At 45.8% G+C, this 22,415-nt stretch overlaps 1 protein-coding gene across 5 annotated transcripts in view; it reads right to left on the bottom strand.

The window, feature by feature from the left end:
* The window catches only part of LOC144721181 (caspase recruitment domain-containing protein 11-like), a 62,336-nt gene extending 40,829 nt beyond the window's left edge, over positions 1-21,507 (bottom strand). Inside the window, exons 1-8 of one of the 5 annotated variants that reach the window (XM_078598610.1) lie at positions 21,453-21,507; positions 21,106-21,193; positions 12,571-13,116; positions 7,355-7,492; positions 5,995-6,320; positions 5,276-5,455; positions 1,222-1,374; positions 304-429 (exon numbers count right to left, since the gene is read on the bottom strand). In XM_078598610.1, coding sequence (XP_078454736.1) covers positions 304-429; positions 1,222-1,374; positions 5,276-5,455; positions 5,995-6,320; positions 7,355-7,492; positions 12,571-13,102 — 1,455 coding nt within the window. In that variant the 5' untranslated portion in view covers positions 13,103-13,116; positions 21,106-21,193; positions 21,453-21,507. Of the gene's footprint in view, positions 1-303; positions 430-1,221; positions 1,375-5,275; positions 5,456-5,994; positions 6,321-7,354; positions 7,493-12,570; positions 13,117-20,429; positions 20,933-21,105; positions 21,194-21,378 lie in introns of those variants that run through there. The other 4 variants (XM_078598601.1, XM_078598593.1, XM_078598574.1 and 1 more) reach the window with 4 other exon arrangements.
* Positions 21,508-22,415: the final 908 nt, after the last annotated feature.

Genomic DNA, 22,415 nt, shown 5'->3' with positions numbered 1-22,415 from the left:
TCTAAACGCGTGACGTTGATTCTAAATGTGGAGGGAAAAGCCAGAGGGCCCAAATAAAAATCCACGAAACCACGGGAAGAACATGCAAACTCCAAATATACAGCAGCAGGTGTCAGGGTCGGGATCGAACCCACGACCTCCTGCACACCAGGCGAGGTAGTTAACATCTCCTAGCCACCGTGATGATGATGAGAGATGCAAACTCCAAATATACAGCAGCAGGCGTTAGGGTCGGGATCGAACTCACGACTTCCTGCGTACCAGGCGAGGTAGTCAACACCTCGCCACTGTGGAGCACCTCACCTGATCGCGCTCCCGCTCCACCTCCTCCAGCTGCTGCAGCACAGTGCCGATGCGGTGCTTGTACATCTCGCAGTCCTTGAGAAGCGTGCTGCAGCGCAGCTCCAGGTCCTGCTTCTCCTCCAGGTACTGAGCACGGCGAGCGGAGAGGAGGCGCGGGGGGGCAGGGGGGGGGGCGATGCGAACATTTAGGGGGAAAGCGGACGCGGCCCAAACGGCGGCACGCTCGCCGCCCTTTGCCGAGGCTGCTCGCGGTTCTAGTCCGCCGGGCCATGCTCGTTAATGCTGCGTTCACATCGCGCATATCTTATGGGCCAATCTGCTTCACGGTGGATGTAAAAACGATCCTGCGATGCCGTTCGATGAACAGTAAGGCTATTGTGTGCGCCGGTATCATGATCCAAATTTAGAAAGAGATAAATAAATACCCGGAAATCACTTAAATGTGGAAACAGCGACTGTCAGCCTCAACTGCAAAAACGTGGCAGGAAGCTCCTGCTTTTCTAGTTAAACAAAACGTGAAAAATCAAATAATAATTGGCTGCTCCGTTATCACCACAATACCTTTTCATGAACAATATCTTCACATTTAAGGTCACTGTAAAAGTTGTGCTAATAATATCATCATGATGCCAATTACAATAAAAAATCATAGCCATTATCATAATATTGCACAATTTACACTTGAGTACATGAAACCAATCACCATCACGATCATCATCACAACACTGAGAACACACCAGGACAATCATCCACCGATCTGCAAAACACATGATGCAGATGAGGACATGAAGCCAAGCAAACCAAGTGAGAATCACCTCTTAACTTATCATGCCTACATTCCCCACCACACGATTTCCCACGCGATTAAACATTTAAAACATCGCCGACGCGCGACGGCGATGAGCGCATCGTCGTCACCTTATCTCGCAGCTCCTCGGCTTGCCGCATCTCCTCGCGCAGGGAGAAGATTTTGTTCACCAGGTCGTGACGCTCCTCCAGCGCCTCACGACGGTCTGTCTCCAAGATGTCCAGCATGGCCTGATCCGAGTCCGGCGAACCCTGGCTACGGGACTGGAACCACCAAGATGGGCCGGATACAAGAGATTGACTGCTCAATAACTGCTCAACCCAAGCTATAAATGTACTGGTACTTGCATTGCCTTTGGACCGTTCGCCTTTTGGTGTTCTCCGTTCTGACACTGCTGAGACGAGGCCACAAAGAAGGTGGTCTGGAGTATGCCAATCAGTTTCAAAGACAATGCCATATATTATCACAGCACGTTCGTTTGCATGTTCACCACAAGTACGTGCGGTTAATGCAGACTTGATTATTTGCACAACGTATCTATTTGGTGTTCGAACATCTTAACGCCTCCTGTTTAATTGCCAGGAAGGGTAAAGTCTATTCCTATTTTGTTCATCGGAATAAAATACTTTTCACCCCAGCAAAGGTTGACTCTATAAAGAAAGATCTTCTGACATCGTGGGGGGGGGGGGGGGGGTAAATTATATGCACTGCCGTCGCACGGCTTCTCGTGCCGCGTATTGTTCGGGCACCCTGTCTGACGTTTCGCTTCACATGCATCTGCAGCAACTGAAATGGTCGCTCCCGACATGAGGCAAAGGAAGGTCGGACGTCACGGTGAATGGCACGTGGCGGTAATGCAACCGCGGGAAGACCGCCGGCGCGGCAGAGACGTTGGCGTGTCGTGGGACGTCTTGTTTTCTACAGTAGAACTCCTCTGAACGAGCATCCCTCTTAACGACTAATCGCCTAGCGACAGGCCTCCATAGAGCCCAATGTGTAGTGTAGTGCCTCCATAGAGCCCAATGTGTTCGCTTACCGACCATTCCCCTGTTAACGACGGGCTGTTGTGGGTACAGTAAATGTTAAGTAATGCATTGATGAACTTGTTAATTTTACTATTATGTGTTTATAAAGTTGTTAGTATCTTTGCGTGTTAATATCCATTGTTTAAACATTATACAGTACGTTTTTGGGTGAAAAAGGGTTACTTTCGATGACATCGGAAGAAGTAAGCCTTCTTTCGGTAAAGTCACGTGGATATAATTTATTATTATTTTTATTTCATTTTCTATCTACGTGACTTTACCGATAGAACCAAAACATATGAATTCCTGCAGTCACGAAAGCTTTAAGTCAAAATTAAGCCTTTAACATGTATTTCCTATACTCGCTTAATGACCAAATCACTTGACAAACGGTTTCTTGGAACCAATCACCATCGTTAAGAGGGGTTTCTACTGTACATTTGTTCCAAATCCACTGTGTTACATTTCAATTTAAGCATTTACTTACTTATAAGTTGAACATTCTAGTTTTGTTGTAAATAGGTTTTTTTTGACCAATGTAAGAAAGTTACCCAAGTATACAGGAAAGCATTATACGCCATATGTGCCACCTTCACACACATACCTGTCAACCCCTTATCAGTGCCTACCTTATTAGACCAATTCAGACCTTATTGGTCACCCAGTGCCCTTATAAACCTCAACGTTCATCCTACAAAGCCCGTATTGAAACGGCTGTACACTGTATGGTCCTGAAAACTCAATTTCCTTGTACAAGAATATGGGTAAACAGAGTTGATAGGTATGCACACATCTCCTCCATAGATGGAAAATGAAGGACGAGATGTAGCACAATTGCGGCCATGTAACACAACCTACAGACCATACAGTAAAGCCACAGCAGCAGTGTGCATTTCAGAGAAATAGCGAAACTACACAAATACTCGCTGCAGCAGCCTCGAGATTGGATTTTATCTCCTGAACATATTGCCATCAACCGCAAGAACAGAATAAGCTTTCACTGAAAGAAAGCAAATAGCTTAATGGCAAACGATCGTGTGTCATCGGCAGTATAAAACCAGCCCGTGAGTTGCGCCTGCCATAGATACGACCGTGTGAATCTGGTAAATGGAGTAGAGGAATGGGAGTGAAAAGGTTCATTGGCTTTCAAAGGGAAATTTATACAAAGCCATTTTTTTTGGCCAAACCTGTTTTGGACATTTAACAAAAAGCATGTGAATTAATATATATATATACAGGAACTCCACTAATTATGAACATTCAACGTATTAACTTTCAGAGATATACAAACAAACCTGTCCGTATGTCATGTAGATGTCACATGAAGAACCAGTGGCATCGACATCTGAAGAACATCAAGAACCAGTGGCATCGAGATCTACTGGAGATGATACAACTCTTAAAGCCTTTACCCGTGTTTAATGTCCATACCATACAACTTGTTGGGAATCGACACGAGTAGTTGGACTTGCGCACAAATAGACTTACGAACAGACCTCTGGAACCTAACTCGTTTGTAAGACGAGCCAGTCCCTGGATTTAAAAAAGCAACCCAATTTCACCATTTTCGTCCTTCCTCACCGTACCCACCGCAGCAAGCAGGAAGTCACGCCAACACAAATTAGATGCAGGAACCTGATGCCGATTAACTTAAACACGTGGGTTTGCACAGCTAATATTACGATTCATTGTTGATTTTTGGGTAGGGTCCACACAACAATCTGGCCTATTTCATGCCGCGAAGACAAGCCACTTGCCCGACACAGCTGAACAAATGTAATTACCACGTGTGCTAACGATGTGCCAATTATTATTGTTATTATTTCAAATCACTAGTGAGAAAATAAAAATAGTCTTACAACCAAATGTTCGATGCAATTGCAAAGGTTGTTAACGATACGAATTTCGCCATTGTTATCATCTTGATAACAATCTGGCTAAATTCGTCGATTGAGATCGACGCCTTCACTTGGAATACGTGGCGTGTGAGAGCCGATCATTTACAATTGGTATCGAGAAGCAATATAAAAGACGAAAATTAAGCAAAATGGAATTTGATTCTCGTTGAAATCAATCGCAACCATATTTTAAGCACTTAAAGGTAAAGGTGCAGCCCTGCAATTACTCACGCCACTCCTCACAAAAAATCCTCCACCTGGAGGAAGTTCTCAAGGATCCGTCGAGGTGAGAACTTTGGTCTACTCTTCCCCGCTTGCCAGACATCTCGGGACAGGTGGGAGTACCCACTCTTCACCCCACCACATGCCATTTGTACTGCTGGGTGGGCAGCGGCAGGGGGATTCAATAAACTCGCCTGATCATTTCAACCACCGTGCTGGGAGTTCAAAGCAGTCACCCTCTGGATTGCTAGTCCAGTGTCGTTACCCTTTACACCATGGCAGCATTCCTGTTTAATCACGTAGAAGGACAAACTGTCCAGTAAAAGGTCGAGTGATTTCTTGCTCAAATGAATATTGAGGTTGGCACTTATCTTCTGTTTTCAGCGCTCAGTCGATGGTGGAAATTCCTATGCCGGGGACGTGTCTGTCCATGGGCCAACCACCGTTCAATTCCACACAAAGTGATACATATTTTATTGACCTCGGAGGAATGGTGGGCTGAGCCAACCGCCAACCAGGATTTGAACGCGTAAACTTCCAGTTGCAGGCCGCTCAAACTAGCACCAAGCTACCTGGCCAGTTTATAATACCTACAGATTAATCCTTTCCCATTCCTATGACGTACGTGTAATAAAACTTAATCGGTACTGAGGCTGCCACAAGGCCATGCGGGAGGGCGTGTGGCACAGTTGGATGCCAGCTATCAGTGTGGTCATGTCGCTCCGGTTCGCTGCGGTGAATACAGTCACTTTAAAAACAGCGGCGCTACGCCTCTCTAAATAAAATTAACGCCGAACCGCTTACGCGTTCCGAGATTCGGCGGTGAATGGGACCTACCCGGCAATGTGCAGTCGTCTCGCAATGGAAAAGGTTTAAGCTTCACAACCTTTATTACCGCGCTGACACTACACAGGACATCCTTCACACACACACACAAGCGATGGGTGCGACACACTCCAGCGCGCACGCACACACACACACGCACGTGCACACATGGGCAAGGGTGCTCCTGCACATACCTGCAGCAGCACCTGCATCTCGGCCACCTTGGTGCTCAGCGCCATGTTCGTCCGCTCCAATTCCACCAGCCGCTCTCGGCCCGGGTTCGCCTCCATGTCGTGCTGCAGCCGCAGAGATGCGCGGCGTTCCAGCGCATACTCTTCCTCTGCCTTGTTCAGGCTGTGCTTGAGCTGGTCGATCTGTGGCGGCGCGGCACACAGCTCACACGGATTAATTTCTGAGTCCCTTGCTTCAAAAAAACTCAGGTGGGGGCCACAACACGGTCAGTGTTAAGTAAAAATAATAATATTTTAAAGGAAGTGTTGAACGTTAAACAGATTGAGGGGAGTTACGATACGATCTGCTTCTTACGTGGATCACGCGTTCTGCTCGAGCTCCCGTCCTCGACGTGCATATTGTCAAAGCAGATTTTACTTGACGATGAGAATTCGCACTCATTATACGTCCACGGCAGAGGGGCTCAACCCCCTCCAGTCCCACAAACATTATGGGGCTGCCTCTCTTTGGTAATGACACTGAACCTCAAGTGGCCCATTACGGTCCGTGTATGGCATTTGCAATGGTGGTCTGGGTGACCTTAACACTGGCTCTGCTTTAAAGTTGGCCCTGTGTCTGTCAGTGGTGTAACTGCCACATTCCTGTGACGGGGCCCAATCTATCCACAGCACGACCAGGGTAGGGTGTGGGGGGGGGGGGCGGCGAACCCGGGAGCTCTCACCTCGAGCTGCAGGTCGCGCGAGCGGATGACGGCCATGTTCTTCTCCTCGCTGAGCTGCGCGTACTTCATGGCGAGCGTGTAGTTCTCGTCCTTCACCTTGATGAGCTCGTCGTTGTAGCCGTTCCTCTCCTCCTTCATGCGTCCGAAGCGGTCCTTGTAGGCCTGCAGCTCGCGGTTCTGCAGCGCCAGCCGGCGGCCATCCGTCTCGAGGCGGGAGGCGCGCTCGTGCAGCTCGGCGCGCTGCTGCTTGCCCTCGGCGAGCTGCAGCTGCTGGCGCATCACCTCGGCCATGAGGAAGTGCAGCAGCCCGTCCTGGCCCTCCACACCTGCGAAGCGCGGACGGGCAATGCGCGCGGGGGCGCGGGCAGAAGTCCGATTTGGTGTGACCCGGCAGTGTTCGAGAAAAGCCGCCACTCGCAGCGGAGGTGCAGGCAAAAGGGGGTTAAAGGTTTAGCCCTGCGATTGCTTTGCACGCACCGCTGCGGGGGGGGAGGGCGCACCGCTGGAGGGAGCTCTCGAGAGCCCCTCGAGGGCATTTGGGCCTAGTCTTACAGGCTGGACAGGCTTCTTGGGAAGGTTGGGCATACCCACATTTTACCCCGTCGAACGTGACCTGCCGATCGACTGCGATGTACCCATTAATACGGCGGGCGATTTAAGAAGCTTGCCCCATTGATTCGACTTTTTTCATACTTCTGCAACAGTGTTTGTTCAATGGCTGCCCGGCCACTGCACCGCGTGCTTTCGGATACGCTCCTGCGGCAGTTTGGAACGCTCTTGCTTCCGATATTTAGAAGGCACTGGAGCTATTCACTTTTAAATCTAGATTGAAAACTAATTTCTTCAGAACAGTTTCTTGTGTTTAGTTTGTTGTCCTTCCCCCTCACCTCAGATTAGCATGGTTGGCTATGTATGGTGCGAAAGAAGCTCATCATACATATTCGCATTTAGATTATTTACATTCTTTTGTTCCTATACATTTTCACATGATAAGCCACTTTGTTGAGTTATGATTTGTGCCCAGGTCACTTCTGAAAAATAAGCTAATAGCTCAGTGGGCTTTTCCTGCCAAGATTAAAATTGTTTATTTCATTTGTATATTTCTTCAAGTGATTTGTTTACCTTCGCTGTACTTTTCACTCCTATTGTGTTTTTGCATTGTTTGTTCTTGTAATATTCTGACACAGTGCCCCAACTGGACCATTTGTGAAAGAGAGCTCCATCGGCTCATCGTATTCCTCCAGTACAAATACATATACCGATTCTGACATGCACGCAACTGCCGTGTCGAGAGACAACCGGGAACCTCTGTAAGCAAGTTCAGTGGGGGATGCACCCAGCGCATGCGACCCCTGCTCACCGATGATGGTGGAGAAGCGGCGCGTGGGCTCGTTGCCCGTGAGCTGCTTGTAGAGCTCGGCATAGTGCAGCTCCAGGCTCTCGAGGAACGCCACGTGGCCACGCGTGCCACGCGAGCGCAGGATGTCGAGCAGCACTCCTGCGTGGCGGAGAGAGCGAGGACAACGGGGTGGGGGCAGGGGGGCAGGTAGTGGTGGTGGGGGGGAGCAAACACCAGAAAAAGACTCAGCCGCGTGCCTGGGCAACGTCGACGGAGCTATTTGTAAGAATGCTAAATATCATCCCAAATTGAGCCACGCACCACCAGGAAGTTCACCACCCTGCAAGCTGTGGGTTACAACACCAATCGGGATCAGCATGGTTGCCTATGTACGGTGCGACAGAAGTTCAGCATACATACTGTATATACCTACAGGAGTGAACAGACATTATTAATTGGTGATTTTCCAGATTGTTCCAGATTGGAGAAGTTTTAGGGACGAAGGAATTTCAGTCCTAATCTCATGATGAGTCTTGGCGTGAGACAAAGGACTTTAGTGGAACATCTTGGATCGCAAGGGATGAAGACTGATTTAAGCAGAACAAACTACATCGCAGATACTTAATAAACACTTTTAAGACAAATTTAGACCAGAGTGGAACAACCTGTAATGATCGCGGAAGGTAGCCAAATGGAGAATAGAGGTCAGTGGTAAAGCGAGCGACTCGTTTACAATAAAGCAGAAGGACATATGGAAGTCTGGGTCTAGACTATTGAAAGTTGTGGTATGAGCGTTTTTTTTTAAAGCCGCATCTCCATTATCGATAACTGGCATGACGGTGGGTATGACAAGTGAGCGGTGAGTGCATAAAGAGAAGCACGTGCTTCTGATAAAGAAGTGCAACTCATTTCAAGAACTTTAAAATATATTAATATTAAAATTCAGGTTGGAATGAAGCCTGATATTTCTCAGATTTAAAATGTTGTTTGATGGTCGGTCCCACAAAGTGAAATGTACAGGTATTGAGGACCGAGGCCTGTGAAAATTAAATAATTAGTTTCACTTTCATTTCACAGGAGACTGAGCAAAGTCTCATTCCACTGAAAAAAAATCCAGTTGCAATGGTGGTTGGCCATCAGGTACTGATGGAACAGGCTTGTATTACTACTATAATAAGCCAGGAATGTGTGTGTGTCTCGCGCTTGACGTCACTCCACATGAGGCCCACCCCCCCTCATTAATATTCATGAGTGGGTGGATTTTTAGACGAACGCAGAGGAAGGTCGAGCTGAATTAAATAATTTATTACGCAAAGTCGCTTCAAATATGACGTTTCTTTACAGAAAGTGACGGTAAACAAGTAAACCCGTAAAAACAAAGTTTTTCACTATAAATCCTTTATATGTGTGGCGGCTAGAGTCCTCTCGTCCTCTGGCTTGAGATGGCTGCCACCTATGGGTCAGATCATTGTCTGCCACCATTAAGCAATTGGTAATTAAATATTTAATTTGTTCTCCCTAAAGTGTAAAATTTTGGAATTTTTTTTTTACGAAAATTAATTGTCACACACAACGAGTCTGTGTGGAAACTGTCAGCTCGATTGGATCACGGGAAGTGGGTTAAAAAACGAGCGAAAGATTTGCACGGTCCTAAGCAAGCAAGCGAACTTAATATAAAGGATTTAAAAATATATTCGCCTGTGGAGGACGCGGGGATCGATCCCGCGACCTTTGGCATGGAAAGCGAGGGCGCTACCAACTGCGCTACTCCGCCACGGCCTGTGGAGGGGTTACGCTCTGGCAGTGGCGACTCCTGCAAAATCTCTCAGGAGGGGCAAATGTCTGGATGATTGATAAGGATAAGGTCCACCCATGCAAAGGATAAATTAACAGCTTAAGCATGTAAAGGCAACTTCACTTCTTTAATATTAATGAAAAATAAAGTGACTCTTACAATACATCTTGTTTGTTTCTATACTCACTATTAATACAATCCACTCATGTTTCTTTTATTAAAGATTCCACTAGGTGGTGACAAATAATTTTGTTGGATGAAACGTGCTTACGTATGATGACGTAAGCACGTTAGTGCGAGCCCTCCCGGAAGCCATAGAGAATGCATTGCAGCGCCCCCCGTTCGAAAAAAAACATCTTTGAATGTAAGTCTATGGGACCACTCGGGGCGATTCTCAGCCGGAGTGAAATCGCCCAAAAAGAGGCGGTACTCCACAGAACGTAGCATGACGCTGATTGGACTATATCCAGAGGCACAGTGACGGCTAGCGTGACTCTGTGGTTGAATGACATTGGTGGTGCGTCGCCCAATCGCCCTAATGAAGAAACCGCCCCTGCGCTCTGGGCTCTTACACTGTGACGTTCAGCCAAAGCCATGAATGAGTTCTATTTGAATATATGTAAAATAATTTTTTTTGCCTAAGTGTAAAATTTTGGGAATTTTTTTTCACGAACATTAATTGTCTCCCACAACGAGTCTGTGTGGAAACTGTCAGCTCGATTGGGTCACAGGAAGTGGGTTAAAAAACGACCGAAAGATTTACACGGTCGTAAGCAAGCAAGCAAGCACGCAAGCAAGCAAGCAAGCACGCAAGCGAACTTAATATAAAGGATTTAAAAATAAATATTCCCAGCAGTGCTACATCCGTGCGTGACGTCACTGCAAAAGAGCCCCCCCCCCATCATTAATAATCATGAGTGGGTGAATCACACAAAAAAACGTAAATGTATATCTTTAATATTTCAGCTTCCGTCCTAGGACGAGCAAACAGGATAGTAAATTCATGTCCAAGGCATGGAAACATAACTTTTAGTGGGTCAGATTTCAGGGTGAACAAGTGTGGACTAAGCACTCAACCTTGAGAAACCCACTTGCAGATTGCGGGAGACTGTCGGAGTCTTTCAATCTTGAGATAGGGGGATGCGATTATCCACTTTGCGTAAAGCGTTTTGTAATGAACAAAGGCAGTCGGATAGGTTAAATGAACATAAAAATACATAATTTTAAAGGGCCATTAAGAGCAATATTGCAATGTTGACCTCACCCAATAGCCACATTGTGGTGAGTTTAGGAAGAGGCCTGCTCTCTAAGCAGGAGACAATGTGTTTGCTATGATTTCAAGTTTTTTTTTTCTCCACCACATTCTCTAGACGTAGGAGACTATTTACTGCTTCATCTTCATGTGGAGGGTTTACATGGGCCAATAAGCAACCCTTAGGCCCCAAAGATATTGTGACAGAGCATGGTCAAACACAACGAACAATAAAATGCCATAACCATTAAATGTAAACGGGACATACGGGATAGAAAGAGCAAATGAAATATATGCAAACAGATGCCGTTGAGGCCTAAAGAGCTTGCTATTGATTGAAGTTATTGTTAGTTACATCCTGATGAGAGTGGTGTTGGTTCAAAACATGGTTGTTATTTCCCCTTTAGGAGAAGAGAGTGTTTGTGATCCAATAAGCAGATTGCACAGGCCACGTTTCTCTTCATTTTCAATTAAATTCATTTGGTAGCCTACCTGCACTGCCATCTGGGCCTTTGCTCACATTGCACGACAGCACGAACACACAAGTGGCTTCTCCAGGCATTTGGTGTGGACAAAAGCACGTGATGTTGCCACAGAGAAGAGGGGGCTACAAGAGTTAGGGGGCAAAACTAAATAAGTGTAATTTATGAAATGTGAAACGAGGGTAAATATAACTTGTTAGTCATACTGTCGCAGTCGGTGCTGTCGTTTGCCTTTATATATAACCCCGGTAAAAACTGATGCTATTTCATGTATTTGTCTTATTAAGGATAAAATAAATACACTGCACAGCAAATTTTGACTTAAAACTTTCGTGACTGCAGGAATTCATATTCTTTGGTTCTTTCAGTAAAGTCACATAGATAGAAAAACTAAAAGTAAATAAAATAAAATAAACTATGACGTTTCGATCACAACACAAGTGATCATCATCAGAAGGACGATTGCTTGGGTCGTGATCGAAACGTCGTAGTTTTTAATTTTTACTTTATTTACTTTCATTTTTTCCATCTAGGTGACTTTGCCAAAAGAACCAAAGAATATCTTCAGGCCAGTAAAGTACAACAGTGCACTTTGTGGCCAGTAGCACCGTAGCATGCCCAGCTGGACTTGTTTCCTTATTGCTGAAATGACCAAATTACTAGTTCCTAATTTTCGGGGTTCTGATGACAATTCCGTTGGTGTTGTGTGTGGCAAGGATTGCAATCCACCAGGCTCGGGATTGCATTGCAGCGTACCAAACATTACACCACCGCCCACGACCACTTGTTTTTGTTTAGAATAGATTACAGTACGGTAGAAACAATTCACTGTTGCCAGAAATGACACCCACTTTTGTCATTGCGGTTATTTGACCATACTTCACCATCCTGATCATTGTGTGTTGGAGGGAGGTGGTCCCTGGACCAATTCAAACAGCACCTCTCACTGATGTTAGTCATAGCTAAGAATCAAACTCAGGTGGTTTGTCATGGGGATCTTTTTGCCGGTATCAAAGTATGAAAAATAAGAAGAGGTGTTACCCTGATATGAGAATAGATTTTCCCCTTTTTTTGGCAACAAAACAGGTGTTGAGATGTTAAAACACCAAACTGAAACCTTTTACAAGGAATCATGCCTGCATTAACCACAATACTTGTGGTCAGAATGCAAACAAAAACCACACTCTGATAATATAGGCATTGTCTTTGAAACTGATTGGCCGACACCAGACAACCTTCTTTATGGCCCAGTCTCACAAGTGTTAGACCACAGAACGCCAAGAGGCGAACAATACAAAGACAAGCCACGTATCGGAGCATTTCCCATGATATAGCTGCTCACCCCAAGCTATAAATGCTCTGATATGTGTATTGTGTCTGTATTGTTTAACTTGCATACATACACATGTACATACACACCTTGCTGACCTCGTCAAGGAGCATAACTATCCTGCGAACTCCGGTCATCCATTAAACAAAGATGAGTTACTGCATCGCGTGCTTTCAGATGCGCTTCTGTGGCCGTCTGGAACACTCTTCCTTCCAATATTAGGAAGCGACTAGAGCTACGCACTTTTAAATCTAGATTTGAAGCTAATTTCTTTATAACTCATTTTTGTGTTGTTCTCCTTCCCCCGCACATACATTTAGCACGGTTGGCTACGTACGGCGCGAAAAAAGTTCAACGTACACACACACACGTACGTACCAACGCGGCGCGAGCGCGTGGAGAGGCTCAGCGAGTTGAGCACCTCGTCCTCGTCCTGCCCGTCGATGACGCGGCACTGCCGCAGGTACGGCGTGAGCCGTGCGGGGTCGATGACGCTCGTGAGACGCATGCGGTGGTTCTCCACCTCATCCCACAGGTGCGCCTCCAGCTCCTCCTCCCGCAAGTCGGCGCCGAGCATCCCCGCCGCTGATGTATCCTCCACCATCCCTTCCATCCCTCCGCCCAAGGGGCCGCCTGCTCTTCCGAGACCACCCACCCCTCCGGCCATCCCACCGGCAGAAATGTATTCCCGAACGTTCACGCCACTAGCGGCGGTCCTGCCGGCCATCTCGCCAGTGGAGAGGGTTTCCCGACGAATCCGTCCTCGCACCGCTCCTCTGCCAAGTATCCCGCCACCTAAGTGTACCCCAAATATCCCTCCCCTAGCGTTGCTCGCCATGGTAACTCCACCTTGAGTTGGTTCGCTTCCGGCCATGCGTTCCTTAGGTGTGCAATTGCCAGTCTTCAGCATCCCTAATACATGTACTGGACAGAAAAAAGAGAGAGACAGAGAGAGAGACACACACAACATACGGTCAATGCAAACTCAAGGTGCGTCCCATCACCGACCAAAAGCGCTCTGATGCGTACACGTCAAAGACCGGTGTACAGCAGCAAAGTCCCTGGTGCGTTGTGGTATTTTGGAATGGACCACCAGGCGAAAGCAATTAAATAAAATGATGAACTGACAAACACACAAACACGTTGACATAAAACAACGACATAGTAGGTAAGTATGGTGAACTTCTCTCAGACCGTATGAAGCCAACCCTGCTGATCGGAGCCAGACTGGTACACATCGAAATGAACACAGTACGCAGACACAGAAATCCAAATAAAAGCATGAAATCGATGGACAAACAGACAGCCATCTTGACTAACAATTGCCAGTTAAAGACATGCACGCACGCGTACCGACTGCCAGATAAAACGTCACACCCCGACCCTCGAAGTGAACTCGCGGAGCCGGTTTCTCGCCCGTGTGGGTAATTCAACCCGAGCCTCCCGCGTCCGCGGTTCGAATTGAGTCGCGAATGGTGATGGGGGGCGCGACAGGGCGGTTGTGAAAATTCCACATTTTCATCATGGCACCAAGTCCGTTCCCGTCGTGACGTATCATTTGAGAAAGAGACACTCGCGCGCACACAAATAAATCATCATCAGCCATGGTCAATCCACTGCTGGATGAAGTGCCCACACACAAAGCAATTTGGTTCGGTGTGCCTCGAAGATCGAGCAAGCTCTAAAGATTGCGAGCTTGAGAGAGCTCGAGATGGACTGCGGCACTGTCAGACTTCATGGATGCATTGGCCGCAAATGTGGCTGAAATGCAAATGGTTCATCACGATCACCTCGTAAGCGCTCAACATCTGCAGTTTACGTAACCCTGGTGCAAATGCGTCAGGCGAGCGGTATACATCTTCTTTTTACCGCGTTATTTCCCGATTTTAGAAACCGGTCTTACTTTAAATAATTTTCCATACAGGTTGTTTTTGTTGGGTTAGATCGCATAAATATATAAATGTCGTTAAACCCCACCATCACCCGACAGCCAATTCGTAAGGTTAGTCAAGTAAACAGAACATGCCAATTTGTCACTAGTACAGCACACCGGTGTGTTGGAGAGTAAATCCACATTTAAAATGTGAATTATATTTCCTGGGCTGCATCACCTTACTTTGTTCTTTTAAACTACAGTACATGTGTTGTATAATCCTAATTGTTGAGCATTCATACAAATTGAAACAAAGCATTCCGAGAAGACTTTATTGATGTTAAGAAATTCTAGATTTGAAGCTTTCGTGACTGCAAGGATTCATACTCTTTGGTTTTTTCGGTAAAGTCACGTAGGCAAAAAATTAAATTTATGAAAACAACTAAATTAAATCACGACGTTTCGGAAGCAACACAAGCTTCCGTCTTCAGGTGGAATTGTTACAGCCAAAATCACTGTAGTAAGTGGGGGATGTTAAGAGAGCTAGATAAAAAAAAGGTTAATTGAACCAAAACAATTATGGTGCTGTTATTTTCAAATAAACTCTGCCTCAGGGGTCCCACAGACCAGTGGATATCTGAACCAGTCCCAAACCTGGATAAAATAAGAGGGAGGGTCGGGTGAAAGGTTGCTGATACTTCTGCCGTGAAGAAAAACGAAAGTATTCCAATGCGCGTGACGACCACAGAAATGACGAAATGTGCAGAAACACCTACGGGCACATCTGCCTATGGCTCGTGATGATTCATTATCAAATCCGCAGCGAGAATGCGGATTGCACAATGCATCATCATGATTCATTTGCATCATTATGATTAATTTAAACATATCCTGTAAAATATAAACACAGTATTTTTGCATTGACAGCCGAAACGGCCTCGTACAATAAGTTGAACAAGTGTACGGGTCTCAAACTGCGTGAGATGACTAAAGTAGCGAGACGATGCTGAATAAGTGATTAACCGGCAGGGCCTCGTGGAGTCTCAACACATTTCGGGTGGCTCCACTTTGAACTGTTTGGCCCAAAAATAGTGTTAAGTGTTTGTAGTGTGTTAATGTGGGAGGGGGGGGGAAATCAAGAGTTTAACACGTTGTCGTAATAGGTGTTTTGGGTTAGATCGTGGAAATATAAATTTGTCGTTAAGACCACCACCACCCGACACAGCTAATTAGTAAGGTTTGTCACGTAAACGAAAAACATGCCAATTAGTTACTAGTTCAGCACACCGGTGTGTTGGAGAATAAACTCACTACAACATTTACAATTCAAGTAACCATGCCGTTTAGTTGTTAATTACAGCTTCGTCAGGCGACAGCCAGAATTGTAGATAAATCTTCCTCCTGTTTCGATCTTAAATAGAGGGGTGAATGGATGTCATCACTTGCCAGCCAATCAGGTGCGAAGGCCAGAGGGGAGGGGGTTAATGTAGTCATAACAAATTACAATGGATAACTATTGTTGTTTGGGTTTGTCACAGTTAATCAACATACATAATTTATGCACACCATTCCTACTCACAGTTAATCACCATCGACGTATGGCGACCTGTATTAGGCATGCAATTAAACAGTGTATTACTTAATAATACGCTTCCAGGCAGCACTAAGCCTGAAGCTATCAGAACGGTAAAAATATATATTTCTCTCAATCTAAATAGATCCTATAATTAATCTTTGCAAGAAGCAACTAGTTTTGCACAAAAAAACCCTCAACGTTATCACAATCACCCGAGTGTCATGGTTGGCACGCGTTAAAGCCCTAAACTCGGTACATTTCAGGGTAGAGAGGGAAGTGGCGTCAACACATGTAAGATCTCCTCTATCTAAATATCGACACTGCCAGCTGTATTCACGCTCACGTCCGCATTTCTATATAAGCACTGTACAAAAACCACTAACATCCCGCCCACACACAGTCGCTCAAAGTGAGACTTTCCACGTGCCAGCATCTCTCCTCGCTCTCCTCACTCAACAGCGAACTGATCCTTTCCCACATCAGCATTGTTTTCTGTCCAGATGAATAATATCGTGCCTGCAATGCAGCATGCAAAGCATCGTGCATTAGTAGACGTAGCCTATATGGTGTGTGTGTCTTTTTTGTGCCTCCTTCTTAATTTCACTTCATATGTGGGGTTTTTGTTTTACAACAGAGACCATCATTTAGTTGTATTGTCTCTTGTCCAATATATACAAATGTATAAATCTAAGCAGGCGAGCTTGTGCAACGGGAAATTTTAGTTGTCTATGGGAGCCAGTTAACAACATAATTTAATGTATAAAACAAATGACAAACCGACCACAGCGTACTTTAACCTCACTGATCTCTGACTAGAATGCATTAATTTACTTACCAACATTAATCACATGAACATATATCCTCAAAATTTACAACTCGAATGTCGATTTCATAACTTCATCACGAGTGTATTCATCACGAGTGTATAGTTTGATAGGAAGAGGATTTAATTTGGTGAAAAAATGACTCTGTATGGCAGTATTGCCCATTTGACTCGATGTGAAAAAGCTTGCAATGTTTCTCGGGCAAGGCATTTTCATTTAGCAGGGGATTTTCAAGCTTAATGCCAGGAGGCTTTCTATCTGACGAGAGACCTCTAATCAAACCTAGGAGGGCCTCGGACAAACTGCGCCAGGCAGAAAGATATCTTGGTTTTGAGTATGCAGAGAAACGGCTGTTTATTAAGATGTACTCGATGCATTTTGAACTTCTTTCGCACCGTACGTAACCAACCGTGCTAATCCGGCTTGCAGGGGAAGGACAACAAACTAAACACAAAAAGCAGTTCTAAAGAAATGAGTTTTCAATCGAGATTTACAAAGTGCATAGCTCCAAATATCGTAATGAAAAGTGGTGGACCCACCTGGCCAGAGCCATTACAAGAGCTGTTACACCACTGTTTACATAAAATAATGTTTGTCAATTGTTGTGGACACATTTGTGTCTATTAAATATACATTTCTTATATTATTTGGCATCGAGTCTGCATTAACCACACATACTTGTGACAAAACATGCTTTGATAATATATAATGAATATGCATATATATACTATATGCATATATGACATTATTTGTCATCAAGTGTGCATATATCAAGAAATATATAATATATATCAATGCATGTTTGTTTGCATGTTTTTTTCCACAAGTATGTGTGGTTAATGCAGACTTGATGCATCTTATGACCTGTTTTATTGCCAGAAATGGTAAAACATTCTTATTTTTCATCAGGTTAATGTACGTTTCCCACTCAGCCATGTTTGCAATAAAACCACATCACCATTTTACCACTGTGCCAATTGAATATAACCCAGAATCCTTCTTTTAGAGTTCTCAGAAAGAAAAACTTTAGATTTCTGATGCAATATTGAAATAAATTGGGACACTAATTAGGGCAGCACAAGCAGTTGCTTCTGCATCCTGCTACGTTTTTATTTTAAAATCATCCAGAAGGGAAGCAAGACGGAAATCGGTTTCGCACTACCACAGGTAACACACGCAGGACACGTTATCATATGATTACAATACAGTGCACGTTTATAAATTACATTTATTTTCAAATGCCAGTGATTGTGTCCAATTCGCAATACTAAATCGGGACTGCCTACCACGTGACGTTGCAGCAAAGCCTCAAGTGTCAGCGAACAAGTGCGCATTGCTTTGCACGCTGCATTTCTCCAACTCATAAAATGCATCTTCTTGGTTCTTTCGGTAAAGTCACGTAGAATGGAAATAATAAAATAATAACAATAAAACATTATAAAATAATTATTTTATATAATAAAATAATTATTTTATTATGTTTCATTTTTATTATTTTGTATATGTTTTACCCTTTAGTTTATTATTTCAATTCTACGTGACTTTACCGAAAGAACCAAGAAGATGAATCCCTGCAGTCACGAAAACTTTAAATCGAAAAAAAAATCATAAAATGCAGTTCCGTACTGTTTTCCTGTTTGCCAGTTGAGCAACCTGCCATCAAGTACTGCTTTGATCCTTCTTATAAATCCAGCAGGCCTATGTGCCACGATGTACCTTAGAGCATATTGAACACGACTGATATTACCGGAAGACAAATAGCCCCACGTTATCACCGACAAAAATATACGCAAGTGTGCCAGTTGCACGTGTTAATGTTTGTGTTATAGCTCTGTGTGTCACAAAGGAAGTTGTCCTGAAAAAAAATAGTTTTTGTATTGCTGAAATATGTTCAGTGCACTGTACGAGCTGACTTTGTTTTTATCTTGGGAGTGGATCTGACCAAGTGCCAAGTCACACCAGCCTCACACAACTTGGCATGCTCTATATTTAGCCATTTATCACGAATCGAGATCGCTGGCTTCTCATTCAGCGCCTGGTCGCCCAGGTTCAAAGACTGCGAGTCGAGAGAAGGAAATTACAAGTACTGTAAGTGCCAAGGTGCAGAGTTATGGCTCTCTTTTTCACATTACCAGGGTCACAGTTGGCACTTTGTGTAACACGTGATGGAGGTAGCAAGCTACATGCTCGTTGTTCCTCTCAAGCCACTGCTGGCAGAAGGCCCTCCACACTTCCACACTGACCAAACATCTCGCAAAAAGTGGGAGTAACCCACACTTTTCCTCAACAGCACATGACCAGCCAATCTACTGAATGCGGTTTACCCATTTTATTATACTGCTAAGTGGTCAGAAGCAGCGGGATTTTAGAAACTTGCACCATTGTTTCTCGACTGCCGATCGAACTGGCTACCTTTGGATTGCAAGACCAGCGTGTGAACAATGACACGCGATTCAATATTGTATACAACTGAATATCTTATATGCCATGCATGCATATTGCAAAATAGACCGTCTCAAAGAGCTCTCATTATCATCAGCCATTTTCTATACACTGTTGGAGGAGGACCTCTCCCACGCCATCGCCATCTCCCCATGGTTCAGTGCGACCACCATGTAGTGCCCTCTGCTGGCAAAGTACGCCCACAGCAGCAGCCTATGACACCTGCGTTATGGAATACAATACCGTGTTGTACATCGTACATGTACGAATGTATCACATCCACATTTACATGTGTACGCTATGTAAACAATACTCTAAATATAAAGGTTGAGGGTCCTGCTATGCCAATGCCAAATTCTGGCTGGCCCCAGCCAGAGGCAAGAGCGACACCCCCCCCCCTCTCTAGACGGAAGTCTACTCATCCATGCTTGCATTGACAGAGTTGGGACCACAAGACATATCACAATTCAGTACGACATTTACGCGGACCACTCAACCCCCTGGCAACAACACGCATTCGCTTATCCGTCAATACTAGTAATAAAAATGATGAATATTACAGGAACATAAAATTTCTCAAACGCAGCATACGTTTTTTTTCGGGGGAGGGGACATTTAGATTTTAGGGTTAGGGTAGTTTACGTAACTTATTATCCGTTATTACATCTCATAAGAAAAACTATTCATTCATGTCGGAAACAAAAAGGGATACACGTTGTCACTATTTCGGGATCAACCTGTGCGTTTGCATCACAGCCCCGCGGATCACCGGTGTGGTACCATGGACCGCACTTCTGAGAACCATTCCACTCTAAGTTTATTTATTCAGCATGGTAAATCAATCGCTAAAGCCTCATGACCACGTTAAAGACGGTAGACGTTTTACAACGGAATCACGGGTTGCAACAACGAAAGCAGGACACCGTAATGTATCGGTGGCTAATGCAGGTGTATGTACTTTCTAAATATATCGACACACACTACTGCTTATGTATAAAATGCCCGTAATCTGCCCAGCCTAGTCAGATCTCAGAAGCTAAGCAGCATTGAGCCTGACTAGTAACTTATCGATGGGTGGCCATGATGCTGCCCGCAACCCACATGCAGTTGGCGTTGTGGGCAGCGCAGCAACATCCACCGTCTTCCACCTGCCATAACCAGCATGGTGAAGTATGGTCAAACAACCATCATCCGCAACGCGTGGGAGGCCCTCATCCAGCAGTGGATTGGCTAAACAGGCTGGACACATGTACAAGACCTACAACGCACTTAGACGCTGCGTGCCATTTAGTGCGGTATTATAGAATCAAATTGGTTTTATCTTTAAAGCACAGGAAACGTTTAGACAGATTAGCCGCAACATAGTGCTTATGCGATGAAACGCCCGGTGTTATTTGGAGGTATATAACAATATACTGACGATGGAAACTTAAGTTAAAGCACTTCCGAAGCATGTTCACCAACAATGGACGACACATTTCCGATTACCGAATTATCTGAAGCCGTGCTGGGCCCTACCAACCTGCACTAAACACAGCGTGGCGAGACATAAGCAGAGAGAACCCGCCGTGACCGACAACGGCATGGCAAAGCCTTCATCCAGCAGTGGATAGATTCCGCTTGTATCCTTGCGTACGAGGGCAATATGTTCAGGAGCTAGACGCCAATGTTGAGGTTTACTCGCCACGACGAGAGGGCATCAGCAGACACGAGTTGGTGTCGTTTTGATATTTTACCTCCGTTGAAGGAGCGTAAGCTACAGTGTTTCACTCTATGGCCCAAAGTGTTGTAAATTGACCGATAGACGCTCTACGTATTCACCCCTAAACTGCACAACGAATACAAGTCGAGTTGCACTGTGTCGTGTGTGTGGCACCGTTTGCCACTGTAACGGAGTAGCGGCCCCTTTGAATCGCCTATCGTAAAGTTATATTTTGCTCCAAAGGTCAAACGGCGCTCAACAATAACCTCATTTACGCACGAACGCGCGCTTCGGATGAGCACGGCGTGGGACACGGAGACGTCCCAACACACAACACGCGAAGCGCGCACCACTCCGCAACAGGTCAATTACGGCGGACAGCGACCAGAGAGCTCACGCGAGACGCGCGTCCACCTGGAGAGGCTCACCTGGAGAGGCTCATCTGGGGGCTCACCTGGAGAGGCTCACCTGGGGAGGATCACCTGGAGGGGCTCACCTGGACATGTGCGGCGGCAACGGTGACGTTCACTCGTCCCGAGAGCGCACCCGGCGAGCGGAGTTGGGTCCCAGCCAGCCTTTGTCCGCTGAACACGTAGCAAGGCGACAAACACAATTTAAACTCGTCAACTATTCAACAGGTGAGTTGAAAGGACTAACGCATGTAAAAGCCAGGCTACGGTTTGCTGCCTTGGCTAACACAGCAGCAACATCAACAACAACAACAAAAACGCAGCACAAAGAGTAGAAATACAATCACATCTCCCCACACCTACGAGCGGTAGGTCGGTAGGTAGGTACAACGAAAGCTAACAAACACGTTTCCAGCGCGGGCACAACGCTCACAAAAGGGATTGTGAGCCGTGTAGGAGGAGGGGTCTCCCACTCGATGCTTCCCCGCCCATCATATACTCACTGCACTCACTGCAGCTCCTCCTCCCTTTGCTTTCAATTCCCCTCCCCCGACCCCCACCGGTTTGCTTTCAAATTCAGGTCCTCATTCAACGAAGGAGAGGTTTTGGCTCTCTCTGCTGGTCTGGACAGGGCTACTGGAAATCGAGCGAGTCCGACCCTGCTGATTAGACGTTGAGTGTCAACGCCTGTGTCCAGAGTGTTCTTGTAATGAACCGATGCCCATAAAATTACGCACTCCCATCAGCTAATTACGCCACTCTGTCTTATAAATTACATTGCAGCCAAATGGAAAATTAAAGATAAGCCACAGCGTGATTGTGGGCCATTCAACCCAACCTATGGACCAAAGGGGAAACCACCGTGTTCTGTGCTTTCTCGACGGAGGGAACAGTAAAAACACATTCCTGCGGAGGGAGCTGGTAGGAACGTTGGGTTGCTCGGTCAATGGCCAGGGTCAACGGCGGCGTGGTGTATTCCGCAAATATGCCCGACTGTGAGGGCGGGCACAAGCCGGCGTGAGTAGGTTAAACGTTGAGTGTTATAAGGGCATCACGGGGTGACCAGCCCCTCCCCACCCAGAACCCACCCCTCCCACCCCCCACCCAGCCCCACCCTCCCCACCCAGCCCCTCCCCAGCCTCCCCACCCAGCCCCTACTCACCCTCCCCTCTCCACCCAGCCCCACCCATCCTATTTTTGGATGCACGACGGACGGACACAACAATCCCCTGTGGGCTGGTGGAACCAGGTGGTTCCTCCCAGTACTATGACAAGTTCTGTCCTTCAGCACTCTAGTGGCTATCAAACAGACCTCGCGACATTGGCATGCTCCTGGCCATATTGTCATCCGCAAAAATGTAATGGCGCCAACATTTCGATGGCATTCTCGAGTTAC

The sequence above is a fragment of the Lampetra planeri genome, chromosome 1 (assembly GCF_965212315.1).
Source record: "Lampetra planeri chromosome 1, kcLamPlan1.2.h2, whole genome shotgun sequence".
Classification (NCBI taxonomy): domain Eukaryota; kingdom Metazoa; phylum Chordata; class Hyperoartia; order Petromyzontiformes; family Petromyzontidae; genus Lampetra; species Lampetra planeri.
This window is presented reverse-complemented; position numbering and strand designations above follow the sequence as displayed.